General features: G+C 51.6%; 1 protein-coding gene across 2 annotated transcripts; it reads left to right on the forward strand.

Moving 5' to 3' along the window:
• Positions 8,364 to 24,363, forward strand: ABCG4 (ATP binding cassette subfamily G member 4). 2 transcript variants are annotated; one of them, XM_013979467.2, is made up of 15 exons: positions 8,364 to 9,002; positions 9,720 to 9,984; positions 15,294 to 15,411; positions 15,528 to 15,660; positions 15,790 to 15,840; positions 16,468 to 16,613; positions 18,201 to 18,324; positions 18,453 to 18,567; positions 18,759 to 18,901; positions 20,003 to 20,101; positions 20,282 to 20,450; positions 20,552 to 20,652; positions 22,012 to 22,170; positions 22,334 to 22,452; positions 22,593 to 24,363. In XM_013979467.2, the coding sequence occupies exons 2-15, from the start codon at positions 9,747 to 9,749 to the stop codon at positions 22,816 to 22,818; spliced, it is 1,941 nt and encodes a 646-aa protein (XP_013834921.1). In that variant the 5' UTR covers positions 8,364 to 9,002; positions 9,720 to 9,746; the 3' UTR covers positions 22,819 to 24,363. The 2 variants fall into 2 exon arrangements, with proteins under 2 accessions (XP_013834921.1, XP_013834922.1); XM_013979468.2 differs by having other exon boundaries at positions 8,364 to 9,984; positions 22,593 to 24,359.

Here is a 24,363-nt window from a genome sequence, read left to right on the forward strand (position 1 = left end):
GACATAACACACCTACACAGAGCAAAGGATGGAGCATTCCCAGTAAGAGGTGTAAATTTCTCTGGTTTTCAAGTCCTTATGCACGCACCCAGATTCCAGTTACCACCTTAAAATTAAATGAGGAGCCCATCAAAACCTTGGAGAAACCCCTTTGTACTGGGAGGTTTTCATACTCCCAGCATTCTGGAGTTTTTTTAGCCACATGTCTGCCTGCCCCTGGGTGTGAGTAACTGATAAAAAGCCCACCACATTTCTGGGTGCTTACTATGAGTCTAGGTGAATCAGATGTCCTACAATTCCCCAAGCAGATGTGTCTCCAAACTGCTCATGGACCACACAGCTAACTAAGGAAGTAAGCAATCATGACTCAAATTCTTTTTTTTTTTTTAATTTTATTTTATTTTCCCACTGTACAGCAAGGGGGTCGGGTTATCCTTACATGTATACATTACAATTACAGTTTTTCCCCCACCATTTCTTCTGTTGCAACATGAGTATCTAGACATAGTTCTCAATGCTATTCAGCGGGATCTCCTTGTAAATCTATTCTAGGTTGTGTCTGATAAGCCCAAGCTCCCGATCCCTCCCACTCCCTCCCCCTCCCATCAGGCAACCACAAGTCTCTTCTCCAAGTCCATGATTTTCTCTTCTGAGGAGATGTTCATTTGTGCTGGATATTAGATTCCAGTTATAAGTGATATCATATGGTATTTGTCTTTGTCTTTCTGGCTCATTTCACTCAGTATGAGAGTCTCTAGTTCCATCCATGTTGCTGCAAATGGCATTATGTCATCCTTTTTTATGGCTGAGTAGTATTCCATTGTGTATATATACCACATCTTCCGAATCCAATCCTCTGTCGATGGACATTTGGATTGTTTCCATGTCCTGGCTATTGTGAATAGTGCTGCAATGAACATGCGGGTGCATGTGTCTCTTTTAAGTAGAGCTTTGCATGACTCAAATTCTAAGATGCCCTCTTGGAAGTAGAGCTTGGTAAAATGAATCCCTAATGGAGGTATATACAGATAACAGCTTTATTTTATATTCCTGGACATTTGTAAAATTTGCTGTATTTACAGTAAAAGTTTATGGAATACATATTTAATACCAACTTTCTCAAGGGTTTTTGTGTATTTGAAAACGTTTTAGAACATTAGTTTGTGCAATTAAAAAAATTATGGCTACATCATTCAGCTCCAAAAGGTTGTTGTCTATAATTTTACCTTGTAACTTAAGAAAAATGTCACCTGTACTATATTTTGACTCATATTTTTGATATTTTGCTAATTCTCTTCTTAACCCATTATCACAGTTTTACATATGTCTTCTATAAACAGAAAATCATTAAATTTTGTACTTTAATATGGTCAAAAAAATAGAAAAGTGTGGAAGTACCTCAGAAAACTAAATATAGAACTGTCATATGATCCAGCAATCCCACTCCTGGGCATATATCTGGACAAAACTTTCATTGAAAAAGATACATGCACCCATATGTTCATTGCAGCATTATTCACAATAGCCAAGACATGGAAACAACCTAAATGTCCATCAACAGATAATGAATTAAGAAGATGTGGTACAGATATACAACGGAGTATTATTCAGCCATAAAAGGACAAAATAATGCCATTTGCAGACACATGGATGGAATTAGAGACTCTCATACTAAGTGAAATAAATCAGAAAGAGAAAGACAAACACCATATGAAATCGCTTATATGTGGAGTCTAAAATATGGCACAAATTATCTGTCTACAAAACAGAAACAGATCATGGACATGGAGGGCAGACTTGTGTTTTCCAGGGATGGGGGTGGGGAGAGAGGGGGACTGACTGGGAGTTTGGGGTTGGTAGATACAAACTGTTATATTTAGAACTGATGGGTGATGGGGTCCTTCTGTACAGCACAGGGAACTGTATCCAGTCTCTAGGGTAAGAATCTGATGGAAAATGAAAAAAAAAAAGGGTGTGTATGGGTGGCTGGGTCATTTTGCTGTACAGCAGAAATTGAAGGAACATTGTAAATCAACTATACTGTAATAATTTTTTTTTTTTGGTCCTTTTGCCTTTTCTAGGGCCACTCCCTTGGCATATGGAGGTTCCCAGGCTTAGGGTCAAATCAGAGATGTTACTGCCAGCCTACACCAGAGCCACAGCAACACGGGATCTGAGCCGTGTCTGCAAGCTACACCACAGCTCATGGCAACGCCGGATCCTTAACCCATTGAGCAAGGCCAGGGATTGAACCCGCAACCTCATGGTTCCTAGTCGGATTTGTTAACCACTGCACCACGACGGGAACTCCTGTAATAATTTTTTTAAAAAGCTACATACAGGAGAGAGATTGATCCACCTGACAACTCAGCTGAGGCTGAAGACCAAGATCAGGCAGTGGCAACTTCAATACAATCAGACTCTTTTTGTAGCAGATACCAGCACCCCTGGAGCAAAAGCAGAAGACAGACCACGGGGTTGATCGTCAGCATGGCCTGCCAACCTGGAGGTGGATTGCCTAGGGCCAAGGAGCAAGGTAATTAGAGCAGCCAGAGAAGGATCATGAGGTCCAAGCTGGACCGAGGCCCTGGGAGACTGCAAGGGAGTAGTTATAATCAAATAAGGTAAGCCTCTGAAAATTAAGGGTCAGGAGGGAAAGGTAGTCAGAAGAGACATTTTAGTTTTTTTTTTTATTTTGGCCACATCCCTGGCATGGGGGAATTCCTGGGCCAGGGATCAAAACTTCACCACAGCTATAACCAGAGCCACAGCAGTGACAATGCTGGATCCTTAACCTGTGAGCCACAAGGGAACTCTGGAAAAGGGATATTTTTAAATGGAGATGGAGCTATTTAGAGTCCAGAGTACATGTCCACAAAGTAGTAGGCTGCTGAGTGGAGACTGAGGTCAATGGAGTAGCAGAAACCAAGGGAAATCAGGTGTTTTGAACACCTACCAGCAGTGGCCTTTCTGTCCACCCTCCAGTGGAGTGGGCCCTGTATTAGGAGCAGGGGAACGGGTCCTTGACAGCCTGGTCTCAGGCTGGTTCCACAAAAAGGGTAGAGGGGTGTGGTGGGAGGTCAGATTCTAGGGGAAGGAAGCCGAGACTGGGAGGTGGGAAGTGTGTGGGTTCTCAAGGAAAATAGGCAGTGACTCTTAGGCAGAGAACCTTGGTGTTCTGCTGCTTCAGAGAACCCCTCATTTTCTTCTTATCAAAAGGAAATGGCGGAGCTCCCTTGTGGAGCAACGTGTTAAGGATCCAGCGTTGTCATTGCAGCAGCTGCTGTGCCTCGGGTTCATCCCTGGTATGGGAGGTTCTACATGTTAAAGGCGTAGCCAAAAAAAAAAAAAAAAAAAAAACGGTATGACATGGCAGGAAAGAGATGGAGAGACAAATATTGCACTTTAAAAATATACTTCAATATTGCTTGACTTTGTTATATATGTTACATTCTTATATTTCTAAACAATAGAGACTTTTTAAAAAGGCAGCAGAAGGGTCTCTGCCTAGTAAGTACCCTACTGCTGCCTAGACTTCCTATCTTATCAGCCTCCCTCTTTATCCACCACGCACTCCCAAACCTGGGCTGCATTTCCCCAAGTGACCAGCAGAGGGTCCTTCCAAATTACAAGTCTATCCAGATGAGAGACTGTCACGGTGGGCATGGGAGGCCGGGAGGGACAGGGGGCCTGGGGTGGCGGAAGCAGAACTGAGTCTGTTCCAAAGTTCCCAGTCCAACTTCTTCCCAGATCCTATAGCACTTTCCTACTGCCCTTTCCCCATATGTCCATAAAGCTCGTTACCAACTGCTTCTCCCTCAAATCCCTGCCCAGTGCACCCTGTGCCTGCTAGATTAGCTCCAAGCACTAAGCTGACACAGAAATTTTCTGCTTCTTCCTTGCTCCTTGTAAGTCAATTACCAATAATCTCTCCCATCTAGATCTAAGGAACATGCCTGTGATGGAGTCTGTCTTGATGTGGAGTGGGAGGTTCTGGGACAGGAATTGGGGAGCATCCTAGAAATAGGAAAGACATCAGTTTCAAAGAATGGAGGGGAGGGTCCATTTGGGGAGAGAAGGAAAGTCCATGGTAAGAGACTGGAAATTTCGTCTGAAGATGAGAAGTCAAAGTGTGCCCCAGGCTAGCAGCATCAGCCTCACCTAGCGACTTATTATTTAGGGAGACTCCTGCGGCGTATGGAAGCTCCCAGGCTAGGGGTCACATTGGAACTGCAGCTGCCAGTATAGGCCACAGCCACAGCAACACCAGATCCGAGTCACAACTGCGACCTACACCGCAGCTCGTGGCAACACTGGATCCTTAACCCACTGAGTGAGGCCAGGGATTGAACCTGCACCCTCCTGGATACTAGTCAGGTTTTTGACCCGCTGAGCCACAACTGGAACTCCCCTAGCAACTTATTAGAGTTGCAAATTCTCTGACCCTACCCCAGATACTGAATCAGAAACTCTGGGAAGAAGGCCCAGTGTCCTGTACAATAAGGAGCCCTCCATTGTGCGCTAAGCTTGAGAACCACTGCTCTTGAGTTATGACGTCTCTTCTTGGAGTTAGAGGTGTGAATTCTAGGGAGTCCAAGTTCTGTCTTTGAAGAGATGTTGAGGGAGTTGGGGGTCTCTCCCAGATTGGGGGAGGGTCTGTCCTACTGGACCTCTAGAAGGTTGAAAAGCTGAAGCCTGGGTTCAATCCCTGGTCTGGGAACTGAGATGCTGCTGCGTGCTGCCGCCAAGAAATCCAAAAATAGGGAGCTCCCGTTGTGGCTCAGCGCGTTAAGAACCCAACTAGTATCCATGAGGATGCGGGTTGGATCCCTGGCCTTGCTCAGTGGGTTAAGGATCCGGTGTTGCTATAAGCTGTGATGTGGGTCGCAGACACTGCTTGGATCTGATGTTGCTGTGGCTGTGGCTGTTGCTGTGGCTGGCAGCTGTAGCTCCTTTTCGACCCCTAGTCTGGGAACTTCCCTATGCCACAGGTGTGGCCCTTAAGGAAAAAAAAAAAAAAAAGCAAAAAACAAAACAAAACAAAACAACCCCCCCCAAGAAAACCCACCCAAAACAAAAACAAAAACCACAACACAATGTCCAGCCTTGAATTCGGATCCCCAAACCTATCACATGAGTCGTGTGACCTCATGTTTATACATTCCTCAGATTCAGTTTCCTTATCCGAAACATCTGAAACACAGGAGGATAATACTTGCCTCAAATTTGTTTTAAGGACTGGGTAGACTGTTTAGTGAACAAATATCTATTGAGTGGGTTTTCTTTGTGCACAGGATCTGGGAATTAAGGGCCGAAAGAAACAGACGTAGCTTTTTCTTTGGAGAGCACATCTCTATGCTTGGTGCTTAGCACATAGTTGACATACAATAAATGTAGTTTCCCTTCCTTTCACAAGGAAATGAAATGACCTTGAACCATGGCAAATCTGACCTGGAGAGTAAGGGTGTATGATCTGTTCTTGAGAATAAAAATTCTTCATCTAGGAGTTCCTGTCGTGGTTCAGTGGAAACAATCTGACTAGGAACCATGAGGTTTCGGGTTCAATCCCTGGCCTTGCTCAGTGGGAAGGATCTGGCATTGCTGTGAGGTGTGGTGTAGGTCGCAGACCTGGCTCGGATCCCGGGTTGCTGTGGCTGTGGTGTAGGCAGGCAGCTGCAACTCTGTTTCAGCTCCTAGCCTGGGAACCTCCATATGCCGTGGATATGGCCCTAAAAAGACAAAAAATAAATAAAGTAAAATAAAAAAATAAAAGGACTCTTTAAACAACAACAACAACAACAACAAAACCAAATAACCTTCTGACTCCAAATTCAGGACATGGAAGATATATTCACGAGTTGGGGAGAGGGAGTTCCCATGGTGGCCCAGTGGTAAAGAACCCCACTAGTGTCCATGTGGATGCAGGCTCAATCCCTGGCCTTGCTCAGTGGGTTAAGAATCCTGTGTTGCCCTGAGCTATGGTATAGGCTGGTGACTACAGCTCAGATTCAACCCCTAGCCTGGGAACTTCCATATGCAGTGGGTGCGACCTTAAAAACACCAAAAAAAAAAAAAAAAGAACGAAAGAAAAAGGAAGGGGGAGAGGGTAGCCTAGAGAGTGGGGAGGCTCATTCTAAAGAAGAGAGAGGCCTTTAGTGAGTGCATGGCAGAACCCTTAATCCAGGGAATGGAAGGTTCATCTGGGGCAGTGGCTGCCCTTTACCTACTCAGTGGGATCGATTGGGAAGCTTTTAAAAATGCTAATGCCAGGATGCCACCTTAGAGATCAGAATGAACTGTTCAGAGTATTATCTAAACAGCTCTTGAAAGTCCCAAGTGATGTCAACTTTCAGTCAAGGCTCAGGACCACTGCTCTGTGGCAGGGGAGTGAATCCCACAGGGTGGAAAACTGATAGAAGGCTTGGAAATGTTGGCCTCTGCAGGTAGGAAAGGCTGTCCTGAGGAATGGGGACAGGGTCTTCCTAAGGAAGGGCAGAACATTTTCCTGAGACCTGGGAAGTCATATGCCAGGGAATGGAGGGGAGTGTCACTCGACTCTGACGAGCCTGTCTAGAAAATGAAGGGAGACAGTCTGTTTGAGAATAGGGTTCCCAGAGGCCTTATAGCAGAGCGGGTAAAGGCCAGGACTTTAGGGTTCAAGCCCTGTTCTTCTCCCAACTGAGCATGTCCTCTGGGGTACATTACTTAGCCTACCTATGCCTCAGTTTCTTTATTTCTTTTTTTCTTTTTAGGCCTGCACCTGCAGCACATAGAAGTTCCCAGGCTAGGGGTCAGATCGGAGCTGCAGCTGCCAGCCTATGCCACAGCCACAGCAATGTGGGATCCGAGCCGAATCTGTAACCTACACCACAGCTTACGGCAATGCTGGATCCTTAACCCACTAAGGGAGGCCAGGGATCAAACCCACATCCTCATGGATACTAGCTGAGTTCTTTTTTTTTTTTAGAGACTTTATTTTTTGTTTGTTTGTTTGTTTTTGTTTTGTTTTGTTTTTTGCTTTATCTAGGGCTGCTCCCACGGCATGTGGAGGTTCCCAGGCTAGGGGTCGAATCGGAGCTGTAGACACCGGCCTACACCAGAGCCACAGCAACGCGGGATCCGGGCCGTGTCTGCAACCTACACCACAGCTTGCGGCAATGCCCACTGATCAAGGCCAGGGATTGAACCCGCAACCTCATGGTTCCTAGTTGGATTCATTAACCACTGAGCCACGATGGGAACTCCGAACTCCTCTTTATTTCTAAAGAGATGTTGAAATACCCTCCTCATAGGGATAGTGTGAGCATTAAATGAGATAATGCAACTCTTGGGGCGGGAAGTCCACAGCAGAGCACTGGAGGTTGGTGCTCTGGAGCATGGGGTCGAGGGTGGGGGAAGGTAGAGAGAATTGGACCTAACATCTGTATAAAGGAGTTCCTGTCATGGCGCATCAGAAACGAATCCCACTAGGAACCATGAGGTTGTGGGTTCTATCCCTGGCCTCGCTCAGTGGGTTAAGGATCTGGCGTTGCCATGAGCTATACTGTAAGCCAGTAGCTGTAGCTCTGATTTGACACCTAGCCTGGGAACCTCCATATGCCGCGAGTGTGGCCCTAAAAAGCAAAAAAAAAAAAAAAAAAAAAAAACCAAAACAAAACCAGTGTGAAATTCTGCCACAGGATGGGGCCTGGAAATGTCCTGCAGGGGCCGCCAGCCTCCAGGCTGCGGAGAGGCTGGTGGGGCAGGGGGAGGGGAACCAGGAGGGGAGAGGTTTGACTGCTAGTAACCTCTCATCTGCTGCAGTAAGAAGAAGCCTCAGCGGTGGCAGCATCACCAGCAGCGTCCCCTCCCATCGTCTCTGCTGTGTGACAGGTGGGAACTTAAAAGCTCAGGTCACATGTCTCAGTCAGCTAACCTACTTACCCCTTGAAGACTGGGGCCAGGGCAGGCAGGGGCCAAGAGGAATTGCCTGAGAAAGGAGCAGAGCAGGAGAAAGCCTCAAGAGTGCTCTGGGGATCTACATTTGAAGGCTTGTGGGATGAGGGAGAGAAGGCACGCATGTCAGTGTTCTGGGAGCCCTGTGTGTAGGCCTTGGCACACAGGTGCCTCCAGCATCAGGCATTGCCTGTCTTAAGGGCCCGAATTTGCCCGGGAGAATAAAGATTTCCACCATCAGAGCAGGCTCAACTCTGGGTACCAGTTTAACCTTGGAGCTAGCTGCCTGCATGCTCCGCCAAAACGGCCACCTTCCGTCCCTTTTAAACTAGTCTCTCCCTGAGAGAGGGAATGGCTTGGGGGGAGGGCTGGGGGCGGGGTGCGGTTGTGGGCTGTGGGGGTGGTAGTATGGAGGAGGTTCCAAGACTTGCTTTCAAAGCCGTTTTATCTAGTTTGGGGATTCGAGGGCGGAGGTGTGTGTGCCTGAGCTCAAGGGCCAGAACTGAGGGAAATCGATGGGGGGGGGGGGCAGTGCAGACAGTCTGACAGCTTCGCAATCCCTTGAGAGTGATGGAATCTGTACCCCCTCCCCCATCACCATTGTATAGTCTATAATCCAGGAAGCCGTCCCCTCTGAGTGACTTCAGTTCTCCTTTCCTCACTGCCCCCAAGTCTGCCCTTCGCCACCAGTCCCCAGTCCTGGGTCCACAATTGCACCAGCTCCGGCACCCTGCGTCGCTGGCTCGGCTCTCCCCTTCGCCATCCTCGCTCCCAGCGGACTGAGGGGCGGCGCGGGCCCTTTAAGAACAGCGGGACCCGGGAGCAGCAGCGGAGCAGAGCGCAGTCGCCCGGCTGGTTCGGGAGGACACAGCGCTGAGGGGCTCAGGGAACCGGGTGTGCGCGGCCGAGCGGAGTAGGGGCGCACCGCAATCACCCCTTCCCAACCTAGTCATCTCTCCTCCGACTTGAGGCCCGGGCCCTCCCCTGTCGCCTGCCCCGCCCCGGCCCCGCCCCGGCCCGGCCGCCGGGACCGGGAGCCGGGACGCCGGTGCCGCAGCCTGAGGCAGGTAAGGAGGGCCCAAAGTCTCCATCCTTGGCCCGTGGCCGCGCTAAGCATCCCGGCTCCAAATCGGCCCGGGAGCGCGTCAAGGTGACCAGGCACGCGGGAGGTGAGAGGAAGTGAGCCCGCCTTGAGGGGCTTAATTGGCAGTGGGGGTTTTGAGTCCGGGTGGTGCGCCGATCTTTGGGGAGAGCCCAGGTCCCGCGGACCCAGGGGCGCCGGCGGGAGGGGCCGGCCGGGGCGTATCTCCTAGGGATGGGGAGGGGGACGCAGCGGGAGGCTCAGAGCCTGCTCTTCCACCGCCTTTGCCTGGTCCACCCTGCGCTCACCCTGCTACCCTGACCTCCCAGCAGGCAACCTCCGTCGGCCACCCCTTCTTTTTTCCCCTCCCCCATCTAGTCCCCAGGGGCTGCTGGCCTGCGGGGTAAGGAGATTAGAGCCTCGGTGGGGAGGAGGGAGCGGGCGAGGGCTTTGAGGGACCGGGCTGGGGCCAGGCTGGGGCTGGGGCTGCCCGGGACCGAGGAGAGGTGTGGACTGAACGTTGCTGCGCGGGAGTAGTGGTCGGCGGAGGGCAGGTGCTCCGGCGGTGGGCTGTAGGATGCTCCCAGTAGCCGATCTACCCCGAGGAGGCGGGGACTGGGGGCGAGGGCAGCATTAGAAAGCAAGGGCGCTTTGAGCCAGGGATCGAGGTCTGCCCGAAACTGAGCAGGCCCTCTTTCTGCAGGCCGGCGGCGGCGGCGGCGGCGGCGTGATGGCGGAGAAGGCGCTGGAGGCTGTGGGCTGTGGACTAGGACCTGGGGCTGTGGCCATGGCCGTGGCGCTGGAGGATGGGGCGGAGCCCCCAATGCTGACCACGCACCTCAAGAAGGTGGAGAACCACATCACCGAAGCCCAGCGCTTCTCCCACCTACCCAAGCGCTCAGCCGTGGACATTGAGTTCGTGGAGCTCTCCTATTCCGTGAGGGAGGGGCCCTGCTGGCGCAAACGGGGTAAGGGAGCAGCCTGGTGGAGAGCATTGGGCCCCCAGGAGCTGCCCCTTTGGGAGCCGGAGGCCTGGGTGTCCCCGTTCTGCAAATTCTGCAGGATGGGGCCCACTAAAATGACCCCTCACTCACTGTGGGCACAGCTGAGGTGCCACGGTCTGCACCGCCCCTACACCTGTAAGCACTATGGGACACTAGATTCAATGGGTTATTGAAACTTTCCTCTTCTAAGTTGACACTATCACCTCTGGTCCTTGAGGAGTTTTCCTTCTTCCTTCCAGGGTAGACTCCTGTCTTTGAGGGCTGGCATGGAATGTGGGGGCTGTGTTGTGGGGGTTGTCCCCAGCGGTGAGCAAAAATCCTTGTACCTGTAGAGCGCTGCTGATTTTCAAAGATGTTCTCATGCCTGTCTTACTTCATTCTTGCCAAAGAACTCCAAGGCAGGGAGGGTGAAGGTTTAGCAGGGTAGATGACATCCCTCTGTTACTAATAAGGAAACTGAGGTCCAGAAAAGTTGAGCAACTTGACAAATGTCACACATCTAGTAAGTGGCAGTGCTGGGACCAGAAGCCAGGTTTTCCAGCTCTCCGTGATTCTTTTCTCTCTCATAATTTCCCTGGTACAGCATTCCCCATCTCCTCCACATTTCTCACCTCAGAACGGGTGGGTAAGGTCTGGCTGGGGCTCTGAGTTCCTTTGAACCCTGCCCATCGCCCGCATCCCTTACATTTTTTGCCAACCCCACCACAAGCGCCTGCCCTAAGCAGGTTGAGCTGGGAATATAGAAGCTGGGTTTTTTCCCAGAGCCTGGGTGTGGGTCAGGGGTGGAGCTGGGACATTGTTCTCTGAGGTTTAAGAGATGTTTAGGGTGCTTCAGAGCAGGGCTGAGCCTGAACTGTCTCTGCAGTCCCTACTCCTGGTCCCATAAGTGGCCAAAAAGGTCACAGGGCCTAAGCCAATAGAAACAGAGGCATCTGGGCTCCCCGCTCAGCCTCCTATCCCTAAGCAGCCTCTTGGCCCCAAAACTGGCTCTGGGCAAAATGAGAAGAGAGCTATTATTTCCTTAGCCCTCTCATGTCCTCACAGTTCTAAGGAGAAATGCAAACACAAAAGAAATGTGACTCGATGGACCAGCTGTCTGGTTGCTTCAACCCACCAGCCACAAATGAACACCCATGGCTGTGTCCTTGTCTCTTTTGCCCTTGCCAGCCCCCCCATCCTGCTCTACTGTCTATTTTGGCATTTTTTTCCATCCCTTGCCCCTTTCTCTGCCCTCTGTCCTCCTCTCTCTGACTTCTTTTTTCACTGGACTCCCCCTCCTTTTCTCTGGAAGATGGAAAGCAGTTAGAGGTGGGCAGAGAGGTGAAAGGGCAAAAGGTGTGGAGAGAGGGAGATTTCTGTCTTTCCCAGGTAAGAATTTGTCACCTGCCTCTCCTCATTATATATGACATTTCTTGACTTTCAATTCAAAACATTTTTCTATTAATTATTTTTAATTATCTCACTTACTAGTCACAACAACCTTATTATGTCCTTGGGAGGAGATAATACTACCCTTTTTTTTCCGGGGGGGGCGCACCCATGGCATATGGAAATTCCCAGGCTAGGGGTCGAATTGAAGCTGCAGCTGCCAACCTACACCACAGCCACAGCAACACAGGCTCTGAGCCGAGCCTGCGACCTACACCACAGCTCACGGAAACACCGGATCCTTAACCTGCTGAGTGGGGCCAGGGATCGAACCCTCATCCTCATGTTTACTAGTAGAGTTTGTTACCACTGAGCCACAGTGGGAACTCCCTATCCTTCATTTACAGATGAGGAAGTGGAGGCCCTGAAAGACTGACTTAATAAAATCGCAAAGAGAGTTACTGACTGAGGCAGAACTAGAACTCTGGTGGGTCTCCATCCTGAAGGCCTGGCGGTCCCCTTCCATGCTGAGCCATTGTGGTCCAGCAGGAGTCCAAAGGTATGGGTTCCTAGCCACTTGTGAACTGAGTGACCTTGGGCAGGCTGCTTACCCTCTCTTGGCCTCACTTTCCTCATCTGTAAGCAGGGAGGATAAGAGCACCCGCCACACAGGCTTGTTGTGCAGCTCAGCTGAGACGTTAGCTGCGAAAATGCTCTGTGAAAGGCAAGAGTAAGATAATATTTGAATTTGGCATCAGTGTTCAATCCAGTGCTTGGCTGTGATTAAATGAGGGGAAGGTTCATCGTTACCAATTACTTCCCCTGCAGAAGTCATCTCCTATGAGTGTCTCTGAAAGGCATACGCTGGTGTGTACAAGCACACGTCTTTCTGTGATGATGATTGAGGAAGAGGGCTGGAATCCATGACTTCCCCTCTTCCAGTAAAGAACTTGCTGTGTGACCTTGAGTGAGTCACTGGATGTCTCTGGGCCCCAATTGCCTCATCCATGTTGCTATAGCAGAGATTTTGGCAATGAACTTTGTAAACTGGAAAGCACCATCTAGGCAGTTGGTGTGATCAGGCTCTTTCAGTGGGCAGCAGCGGTCCCCTCTCTGACCGGATGTGTCCAGAGGGACAGCTTGGTGCTGTGGAGGGAGGGTGAAAATCGCATCCCTCACTGCCTCTGCTAAGGAGGAAGAGTGGAGAGGGAATTGGGCTCTGTAGGGGTCAGAGGAGGGTAGTAGTGAGCAAAGTACATGCTTGGGGATTGGTGTTGCTTGTGCAGCTGGCAAGGCCAACCTCCTCCGCTTTATCTTTCCTCTCCACCCCTGTGTCTCACCAGTTGAGTCCATGAAGTCTTTGCCCTCTGCTCCCTAGATTCTATTACATAAACTCTTATATAGCAGAGCTCTTCCTCCCAAAGCCTGGAGAGCCTCTGCCTTCTCTTTCCATTTTGAAATGCTGCTCATCCTTCAAGACTTAGCTCAATGCCACCTCTTCCATGAAGCCCTTTCTGATTTTCCCCTTGCCCTTCCACCTTCATCAATTCCATTTTTTTTCTTTTTTATTACTCAATGAATTTTATTACATTTAAAGTTGTACAACGATCATCACAACCAAATTTTATAGCATTTCCATCCCAAATCCTCAGTGCACCCCCCCACCCCCCAACTTCTCTCCTTTGGAAACCATAAGTTTTTCAAAGTCTGTGAGTCAGTATCTGTTCTGCAAAGTTCATTGTGTCCTTTTTTTAGATTCCACATGTAAGTGATGGCATTTGTTATTGGTGTCTCATTGTCTGACTGACTTCACTTAGCATGATAATTTCTAGGTCCATCCATGTTGCTAAAAATGCCGTTATTTTGTTCCTTTTAATAGCTGAGTAATATTTCATTGTGTATAATGTACCACATCTTCTTGATCTACTCCTCTGTCGATGGACACTTAGGTTGTTTCGATGTCTTGGCTATTGCAAATAGTGCTGCAGCGAACACTGGAGTACATGTGTCTTTGCGAGTCATGGTTTTCTCTGGATAGATGCCCAGGAGTGGGATTGCTGGATCAAATGGTAGTTCTAGTTTTAGTTTTCTGAGGAATCTCCATACAGTTTTCCACAGTGGTTGCACTAATTTACAATCCCACCAACAGTGTAATAGGGTCCTTTTTCTCCACACCCTCTCCAGCACTTATTTTTTTGTAGACTTTTTGATGACGGCCATTCTGGCCGGTGTAAGGTGGTATCTCATAGTGGTTTTTTGTTGTTGTTGTTGCTGTTGTTGTTGTTGTTGTTCTTGCTATTTCTTAGGCCGCTCTCGTGGCATATGGAGGTTCCCAGGCTAGGGGTTGAATCGGAGCTGTAGCCACCAGCCTACGCCAGAGCCACAGCAACGTGGGATCCGAGCCGCGTCTGCAACCTACACCACAGCTCACAGCAACGCCGGATGGTTAACCCACTGAGCAAGGGCAGGGACTGAACCCGCAATCTCATGGTTCCTAGTCAGATTCGTTAACCACTGCGCCACGACGGGAACTCCTCATAGTGGTTTTGATTTGCGTTTCTCTAATCATCAATTCCATTTTCTGCATTTTCACTGCACATGATTTATACTTCTGTTATAAATCCTTGCTTTATCTTTCTTCAGATCCATAGATATTTTCTTTCTTTTTGTTTTTAAACTCTTTTTTTGGCTGCACCCATGGCATGTGGAAGTTCCCAGGCCAGGGATCAGACCCATGCCACAGCAGGGACTCCAGCTGTAGCAGGGACAATGCCAAATCCTTAACCTACTGCGCCACAGGGAACTTCCAAGATGTTTACTTATCAATCTTTTTTTTACCTAGACTACCACTTTCTGGAATGCAGGAACTATGCCTTCCGTATTTTTTTGGTCCAGTGTCTGGTACAGAGCTTGGAATGTAGTATATATCAATAAGCATTTTTAAAATGGAATCGATAATAAAATGTCACTTGTTCTTAATGTGCTCTATGTGCCAAGCACTGTGTCATATGCTTTACATATATTATCTCGTTGAATCTTTATAGCAACCCCATGAGATAGGTACTATCATCCTCATTTTACAGATGAGGGACCTGGAGCTCAGAGAGGTTAAGCAACTTGCCTGAGGTCACAGCTGGTAAGTGTGGAGCCAGAATTTGAACATAGATCCACTTGACTCCAAACCTGTACTCTTAATGCATATGCTGCCTCCCAGTGAGTGAACGAAAGGTGAGATTTTACTGGGCCATGTTAGGGGCTGCAGAGACAAGCCTGGTGGGCAGAGAGAGTACAACCGAAGAAAGCTTTTTCGGAATGAGGCCAAGGCTCTGAGAACACATACTCTTAGAACAAACACTTATTGAGCATCTAGCACATGCCAGCCAGTCTGCTAAGGTTACAAAGATGAGTAAGACACAGACCCTGCCTCCAAGAAGCTGAGTGACTAAGAGGCTGGGGGAGGGGGCAAGGGGCAGGCACATCAAGTAACAAACACGCTGGCACATGAGAAGTGCTCTGGGGACGCAGAGGACCGTCAGCCAGCTCGGGCTGGATCATCGGGACGGTCTTCCTGGAGGGGGTGCGGGAGCATTTGCAGATGAGGAGCAGGGTCTCCTATAACCTCGATCCCCTTTTCAGGCCCATCCATGAGTTATGGGGGTTTTCCCAGGGCCTTCAGAGAGCAATGTCATCTTGAGTACTTTGGCTTTCATGGTGGTTGTTTCTAGGGGAACAGGCTGAGAGGGTATAGGTGATTGTGGGGGCTCTGAAGGTCCCTCCTCCATCCTAACCCACTCACACTGACGAGGGACCGCCTAGTTCATTGATAGCCCTGGCTGCTCCTAAGAGTGTGGGTGCTTCTGCTCGCTGCAGCCCTGATCAAAAGCCTCCTCCCTCCCTCACAACAGGTTATAAGACCCTCCTTAAGTGCCTATCAGGGAAATTCTGCCGCCGAGAGCTGATTGGCATCATGGGCCCCTCAGGGGCTGGCAAGTCCACATTCATGAACATCCTGGCAGGATACAGGTGAGGACAAGGCTGGGGTGGAATGGGGGCAGGACCCAGGAAGAGGGGGTCCCCTGGGGACCACAGAAAATGTTCTGAAATGTCTTTGACCCCCATCCCCAACCAATGTTATGCAGGGAGTCTGGAATGAAGGGGCAGATCCTGGTCAATGGGAGGCCACGGGAACTGAGGACCTTCCGCAAGATGTCCTGTTACATCATGCAGGATGATATGCTGCTGCCACATCTCACGGTGCTGGAAGCCATGATGGTGAGGGCTGGGTGGCCTCCTCCCTGTCCCCTCTTTAGTCTGCGGTCCCTGTCTTTCCTTTCCATTGGCTAAGCAGTGGAGGCAGTGCCCCTGTCACACATATCTGATCCGCCTCCTCTCTGGGCCCAGGTCTCTGCTAACCTGAAGCTGAGTGAGAAGAAGGAGGTGAAGAAGGAGCTGGTGAGTGGGGGAGGGGAGGGGGGAACAGGACAGCTGCCCTTTTTGGTGCTGCTGAGTTCTGGGGCCCCAGAGTTGGGTGGTGGGAGAGGAGCAGTCAAAGCTGGGACATTGAGCTTAAAGAGATGCTTATTTAAGTTGGGGTGAGGTGGAGTTTCCATTGTAGGGCAGTGGGTTAAGAACCGGACTAGTATTCGTGAAGATTCAGGTTCCATTCCTGGCCTTGCTCAGTGGGTTAAGGATCCATCATTGCCATGAGCTGTGGCATAGGTTGCAGACTCTGCCCAGATCTGGCATTGCTGTGGCTGTGGTGTAGGTTGGCAGCTGCCGCTCCGATTCCATCCCTAGCCTGGGAACTTCCATATGCCACAGGTGCAGCCCTAAAAAGAAAAGAAAAGAAAAGGAAAAAAAACTGGGGTGGGGGAGTTCCCTGGTGGCCTATCTGTTAAGGATCTGGCATCATCACTGCTGTGGCTCAGGTCACTGCTGTGGAGTGGTTTCAATCTCTGGCCTGGGAACTTTTGCATGTCACAGGCGTGGCCAAAATAAATAAAATAAATTGGGGGGGGGGCTGGGGGAAAACAGAGACTCTGAAGCTGACCTGGGGTGGGGGTGGGGGGGCTGGGCCAGGTGACGGAGATCCTGACAGCACTGGGCCTGATGTCCTGCTCCCACACGAGGACAGCCCTACTCTCCGGTGGGCAGAGGAAGCGCCTGGCCATCGCCCTGGAGCTGGTCAACAACCCGCCTGTCATGTTCTTTGACGAGCCCACCAGGTAGTTCCCCCCTCCTCCCCCACCGGGATGCCTCCTCCCCTCAGCCCAGAGTCAGGGCTGGAGGCTGCACCTGCTACACTGCTGGAGACCAGAGCATGTGTTTGCAGACTCCTGGAGCCAGAGAAGGGCTCCATTCCTGCCAATCCTGTTGCCGTAGCGGCCCCATCCTTCACTCAAGCAGAAATCCTGATGTCCTCCTGAAGCTGCCCGCTCCTCTCCACCACCCGCCCCAACAGTCAATCAGTCACCACGTCCTGCTGAGTCTACCTTCTTTTTCCATCTCTCCGATTCGCCCCACCCCCACACTTAGCTCCAGTGCTTAAATTCAGGACATCATCAACTCTTGCCTGCATCTCAGCAACAGACTCCTGTCTCCTCTTCTCCAGGCTCTCCCAGCCCATCCTTCCTCCAAACTGCACCCGGGGTGAACTTTCTAAAAGGCAAATCTGGCAATACTCACTCCCTTGCTTAAAAACATGCAGTGATTGGAAGTTCTCATGTGGCGCAATGGGTTAAGGATCTGGTGTTGCCACAGCTGTGGTGCAGGCTGCAACTGCGGCATAGGTTCAATCCCTGGCCCAGGGACTTCCACATGCTGCAGATGCAGCCAACCCCCCTGCCCCAAAACATACAGCGATTCCCATTTGCCCTCAGAATAAGGTCAGAGGACTTACAAGGTCCTGGTCTGAACCTATTTCTCTGGCTTCACATCTTGCGTCACGCTGTCTTGTATTTTATGCTCTAATAATGTTGAATGGCTTATAATTCTCTCAGTCAAGCCATGTGTTTCATGCCTCTGAGCTTTGCACATGCTGTGTCTTCTGCCTGGAATGCCCTTCACCACCACACCGGCCCTTCCTCTCTCACCTGGCTTAGCTCTTTCTTCTTCCAGACTCACTAAGGGACCGTCTCTGTCTACCCTCCAACACCTTTGTACAGCACAGCTGAATCCCCAGTTCTCCTCACGTTTCTACAGCACATCCCACATTATCTCAAATGATCTGTGCATTTCTCTCTCTTCCTCCAGAGTCTATGTTGTATTTATCCTTGTTATCCTAGTGCCTGGCATCCAACAGGTGCTTAATATATGCTTGTTAGACTGAACAGTTCTCTGGGCTTCTTGGTACCTCCAAATGCCTGAATCATACAGTGTGGATGGATTATAGGAATGGCCAGGGCAGCCCCCTTCCTGGCAGCTCCCTCCCCTCAAAGCAGCTGCCCCGGAGTTCCCCTGTTCTGGCACAACAGAACCGAATCCGACTAGGAACCAGGAGGTTGGGGGTTCAATCCCTGGCCTGGCTCAGTGGGTTAAGGATCTGGTGTTGCTGTGAGCTATGGTGTAGGTCGCAGATGTGGCTTGGATCCTGCGTTGCTATGGCTGCGGCGTAGGCTGGAAGTTGTAGCTCTGATTTGACCCCTAGCCTGGGAACCTACATATGCTGTGGGTGCAGCCCTAAAAAGCAAAAAAAAAAAAAAAAAAAAAAAAAGAAAGAAAGAAAGAAAGAAAAAGGCAGCTGCCTCACCAACACTCCCTTCCCTTGGTTCTGCCCACCTTATTCTGCCCCCTGCTGGTCTCTCTCTGGACAGTGGTCTGGACAGCGCCTCCTGTTTCCAAGTGGTGTCCCTCATGAAGTCGCTGGCCCAGGGGGGCCGTACCATCATTTGCACCATCCACCAGCCCAGTGCCAAGCTCTTTGAGATGTTTGACAAGGTGAGGGTCTCTGGGTCTCAAAGGTGACTGGCCTGCGATGGGGAGGGGGGTCAGTAGAGGGTTGGTGGGACCAGCCTGACCCGCTTGCCGCCTGGCATGTTTTCCTCGCCCCTCTCTTCCCGCCTCAGCTCTACATCCTGAGCCAGGGTCAGTGCATCTTCAAGGGCGTGGTCACCAACCTCATCCCCTACCTGAAGGGGCTCGGCTTGCACTGCCCCACCTACCACAACCCTGCTGACTTCAGTGAGTGGGGACCTGTTGGTAGGGGCTGGGATATGATGGTGGGTCCAACCTGAGGTTCCGATCGAGCACTTGGGCCTCCCGGGGAACAGAGATGGCACTGTCACCTGCCTTCCCCACCTGCCCAAGGAGGGGCTGGCTTCCCTTGGGAAGCAAGGCTAGCTCTTAGCTGAGCACACCCCTCTGTGTCCCAGTCATCGAGGTGGCCTCTGGAGAGTATGGAGACCTGAACCCCCTGCTGTTCAGGGCTGTGCAGAATGGGCTCTGTGCCATGGCGGAGAAGAAGAGCAGCCCTGAGAAGAATGAGGTCTCTGAGCCCTGTCCCCCTTGCCCTCCGGTGAGTAGGGGTGCAGAGGGCAGAGTGCGGAGAGGGGGAGGGATCAGGACTACTGTTAATGGTGCCACTGCCAAAGGGGCTGTGCCCCGGAGACATCACAGCCACTGGGCACTAGGAAGAAACCCAGGACGTGGAATAGACCTATTAATTAGCTGCGTGACCTTGGGTACGTGACTTAACCTCTCTCTCTCTCTCTTTTTTTTTTTTTTTTCTTTTTAGGGCTGCACCTGCAGCAAATGGAAGTTCCCTAGCTAGGGGTCGAATTGGAGCTGCAGCTGCTGGCCTGCATCACAGCCATAGCCACACCAGATCCGAGCCATATCTGCGACCTACACCGCAGCTCATGGCAACACTAGGGATGGAAGCCGCATCCTCATGGATACTGGTTGGATTCTTAACCCGCTGAACCACAATGGGAACGCCTACTTAACCTCTCTGAGCTTCGGCTTTCTTATTCATTCATTTGTTCAGCAAAATTCTTACTGAGCATCTTTAGCATGCTGTCCTCAGTGCCACCTAGAAAGCAAGGCAGAGGTGGTCTCTGGCCTCATAGGCAGTGTGGTTTCCTATCATCTCTAACTTGGAGATGACGATACTTATTTCACAGGGTTATTGAGAGGTCGCATTAGATCTTAGATCTTCCCGCTGTGGCTGGTACTGTTAGTGTTTGTTCCATGCCAGCTCTCGTCCTTAAACGGAGACTAAAACCCTGGAAGACTGGAAGGTCCTGTTGCCATTGTCATCGTTATTATCATTGGTGGTAATGTTATTGTGAAGCTGGTGGCATAAAGGCATTATCCCCTTAGGGTCAATGTTTTCAATTGATTAAAGTGAAGTGGCTGATCTATTAGTAGCCTCCACGATGTCCCTAACTCCCCTTCTGTCTCCTTCCTCCCAAGTTTTTACCCCCTCTTCGTGTCTCTCTCTGATTGTCACTTCGATTCATGCCTCTAGGGTCAGCTTCCAGGTATCCAATTGAAGGGTGGAAAATTCTGGAGGACCTGGCCCTGGGGATGGGGCTCAGGGATTATCCCACCAACAGAGCTGGGTGTGCCATGGGTGGGTGGGGGAGGCTCACGGGATCCAATTTCCTCTCCCCAGGAAGTGGATCCCATTGAAAGCCACACCTTTGCCACCAGCACCCTCACACAGTTCTGCATCCTCTTCAAGAGGACCTTCTTGTCCATCCTCAGGGACACGGTGAGGCATCAAACTGGGGGAGGGATGGGTGGTGAAGGCCTGGCCTTGTGGTGTGTAGGATCCCAGCCACCAGGATGGCCATGGGGCCCCTCCCTCAGCCCCCCCGCCTCCAGGGCCCCCGTGGGTCCTACCCAAGTGTGGCCTGCCCATCCCTAGCCTGTGTGATCACCCCTCACACAGGTCCTGACCCACCTTCGGTTCGTGTCCCACGTGGTGATCGGCGTGCTCATTGGTCTCCTCTACCTGCACATCGGCGACGATGCCAGCAAGGTCTTTAACAACACCGGCTGCCTCTTCTTCTCCATGCTCTTCCTCATGTTCGCTGCCCTGATGCCAACTGTGCTCACCTGTGAGCTGAGCTCAGCTCCCCTGGGTGCGGGGCGGGGTGCGGTGGGCACAGGGCAGGGCCAGGGTTCCGGACAGCTGTGCCTAATCAGCCTGTGTCCTCAGTCCCCTTAGAGATGGCAGTCTTCATGAGGGAGCATCTCAACTACTGGTACAGCCTCAAAGCGTATTACCTGGCCAAGACCATGGCCGATGTCCCCTTTCAGGTGAGCCCCTTCCTCCCGCCACTTCCCTCCTGTCTTGCATCCTTGCTTGCTTGCCTCTCTCAGCCTTGTCCCCTGCCATCCTTTCCTCGACTTCTATTCACTTAGCAACAGGTGGTGAATACCCACCATGCACCAGGCTCTAGGCCAGGCATGAGCGACAGGGCAAGGAACACGACCGAAGAAGTCTTGACCTGGTGGAACTTAGGACAAACAGAAAATAATGAAAATTATGAGTGACGCTGATTTTTTTTTTTTTTTTTTTTGTCTTTTAGCAATTTCTAGGGCCGCTCCCACGGCATATGGAGGTTCCCAGGCTAGGGGTCAAATCTGAGCTGTAGCCACTGGCCTACACCACAGCCATAGCAATGTGGGATCCGAGCCGCGTCTGTGACCTACACCACAGCTCACGGCAATGCCAGATCCTTTACCCACTGAGCGAGGCCAGGGGTTGAACCCTCAACCTCATGGTTCCTAGTCAGATTCGTTAACCACTGTACCACGACTGGAGCTCCCCCCGCCACCTTTTTTTTTTTGTCAAGTGACACTCATTCTTATTCAAGGCATCAGAGAATACAGTTGCTGCACCTTGTTAGCTGAGAGACTTTGGGCAAGTCACCTAATCTCTCTTTGCTCCAGTGTCCCCATGCTCCAGTGTCCCATCTACAAAGTGGAATGATGACGGTATCTTCCTTGGGATTGTTCGTGGGAATGAAATGAGTTAATACATGAAAAGTACTTAGGATAGTCCTTGGCGTGTGCTCAAGTGCCCAATAATGTTTGCTGGGTTAGGTTGCTGTTATTGCCACCACCACCCTGTTCTAAGCACCAGGGCCACCAATGATCCACAGAACGTCTCTGAGCAAATTAGAAAAGGCATCCCTTCCTCAGGGCGGAGGCCACATTGTGCCAGGGTGAGAAGAGCACAGCTGGGTTGCCTCTTGATTGAGTGTCCTGTGCAGGGAGTGACCTGCAATACTGTACATGGTAGACTTGGTCTCCGTCCTCCAAGAGGTGGTGGCATCCATGAGGACAAAACGCTTTTATATAGAGAGTTAATTAATTGACAGGATGAGGAATATGCTGGTCCAGATGGGAGGGACCTTAGGAGTTCAGACGATGGAGAAGTCACCATGCCTGAATGGGTCTGAGCAGGCTTGATGGAAGAGGTGAGACTGGAAAATGAATGAAGTTCATAGAGCCAGGGAGGAAGAGGACATGTGTCAAGTTGATGTGACAGCATGAATAGGAACATGGAGGCAAGACCAGGCCTGGACGCTCTAGCAATGGCTGGTCTAGAGGCTCCTGCCTGGGTGGAGTGGAGGGTCTCGGCCGCTGCCCAGCCCCGTGCCCACTCCCCAGGTGGTGTGCCCGGTGGTATACTGCAGCATCGTATACTGGATGACAGGCCAGCCAGCTGAGACCAGCCGCTTCCTGCTCTTCTCAGCCCTGGCCACTGCCACGGCCTTGGTGGCCCAGTCTTTGGGGTTGCTGATCGGAGCCGCCTCCAATTCCCTACAGGTGAGGGGCTAGCAGGTGGGGACCCCATGCTGGGACGGGGGCTGGGGGGAGGAAGCAGGGGCTGGCCTAAGGAGTGGATGTGTGGAAAACCCAGGGGTCGCCCCAGTCCTGAGTCTGTCCTGGTCATCCCTGTGACGGACCGGTCACCTTCCCTCCCCTCCAGGTGGCCACCTTTGTGGGTCCAGTTACCGCCATCCCCGTCCTCTTGTTCTCCGGTTTCTTTGTCAGCTTTAAGACCATCCCCACGTACCTGCAATGGAGCTCGTACCTCTCCTATGTCAGGTCAGTGCCCCTTTCCTCACAGTTCCTGCTCCTCCCTGCATTGCCCCAAGGGTGAGAGATTGCACCTGGGCTCTGGCAGTTTGCCCGGGGAGCGGGGACCCTGTGCTCTGTGTCCTGCTCTGATGGCGCTGCTTGCCTAGGTATGGCTTTGAGGGTGTGATTCTGACCATCTATGGCATGGAGCGAGGAGACCTCACCTGCTTGGAGGAACGCTGCCCTTTCCGGGAGCCACAGAGCATCCTCCGAGCGCTGGATGTAGAGGATGCCAAGCTCTACATGGACTTCTTGGTCTTGGGCATCTTCTTCCTGGCCCTGCGGCTGCTGGCATACCTTGTGCTCCGTTACCGGGTCAAGTCGGAGAGATAGAGCTTTGTCCTGGCCTGCGCCCCAGCCCCCGCGGCAGGAAGCCCCCAGCCCCAGCCCTCTGGGACTGTTTTAACCTTGTAGACTTGGGCACTGGTTGCTGGTGCAGCCACCCTCCCCTCTCGATTCTTCTGTAGGCTGGCTGTCGGACTGGGCTGTGTTCCCAGCCTCGGCCCTGGGGGTCGGGGTGCCAGGCCTCTCTGGCCCGCCCAGGCATCTTCCCAAGTTGATGCGGTCCGTAGCTTCCTCCCCCCTCTCCCCAACATCTGCATGTGAAGACCACTAGGAGGCTGCCACCCTCCTTTCTGTCCCTGGCACCCTCCTCTGTTGTCTGCCTGGGAGCCCCAGGCTCTCCAGGCCCCCACTTACAACTGACCAAAGTGGCCCCCTTTGGGGGTCCCCGCCACACAAGTGTTTGTAAACTGGGCTGTTATAAGGTTGGGGTTCCAGGGCTGGGCCCTGGTGGGGTCCCCTGGATGTCCCTTTGGACGTGGGAACGGAGCAGGGATGGACTCTGGAAGTCTCTTCCTCCGCCTCCCTTCTCCTCGCCTCTAGACCCTGGCCAGTTTGGACAATCTCTTGGGACAGAAGCTGGGTTTTCTGTCTGGGTCATCCCTCCCAATCCTGGGGATTGGAGAGGCCTGGCACTACGGGCTGTCCCTGTCCCCATTCCCTGTCACCTCCAGTGGGGGCTGGGCCTGTGGCACCTCTGCAATAATGTCTTTGTTTCTCTCCCACCCGGCCCTGGAACTGGAGAATGCACTTTATTCTGGGAGGGAGTAGGAAAGACCTGAGCCTCCTTTCTCGCTGCTTGAGAGGTCCCGTAGTGCTCCCTCTCCTCTCCTGAGTTACAGCCACATACTTGCGAGCAGGCAATCTCAGCCCTACACACATTCACTGTCCCCCTCTGCCCTGCCAGGGCACAGAGGAAGAGTGATGGTGGTGCGGTGGTGGTGGGTGCTGTGGGGAGGTGGGGTGCCAACTTCCTCCTGGGGATCCTGCTTTGATTCTAAGGATGAGGCTGGTGCTGCCTAGGTGTCCCCAGGATCTGCAGGTGTCTGCCCCCCTCCCCAGTCTTCCCTCCCTCCCAACCCAGGGGTGGCACTGGGCACCAGTTCCCTGGAGGACAGGACCGCACACAAGCACAAGCACGGGCATAAGTTAGACTTGGCCACTGCCACCCTATGGCTCTTCTTTTGTGTGTCAAGCTGGCATTCTCACTCCCCCAGCCCTTCCAAGGCCACTTGCTGCTCATTCAGACTCCCATCCATGTCTCTCCATCTGCTTCCTATCAGCCAAGGTGGGCCTCGGGCATCAGAGCGACACACACACACACACCTAGAAGGTGCCTGGCTTTCCTGGAGGGGGACCCAGGCCCATTCTACTTCTGATTTTCCCCTTCCCCTAGGGCTTTCGTCCCCCCTTTTTCCTGTACACATACCCCTCTACCTTCCCCACCGTGCCACAGAGTCTTCCCATCACACAGAGATGCCAGTTGTATTTGTGGGACTTCACCCATTATTAATAAAACCTATATTTATACAGGCA

The sequence above is a fragment of the Sus scrofa genome, chromosome 9, assembly GCF_000003025.6.
Source record: "Sus scrofa isolate TJ Tabasco breed Duroc chromosome 9, Sscrofa11.1, whole genome shotgun sequence".
Classification (NCBI taxonomy): domain Eukaryota; kingdom Metazoa; phylum Chordata; class Mammalia; order Artiodactyla; family Suidae; genus Sus; species Sus scrofa.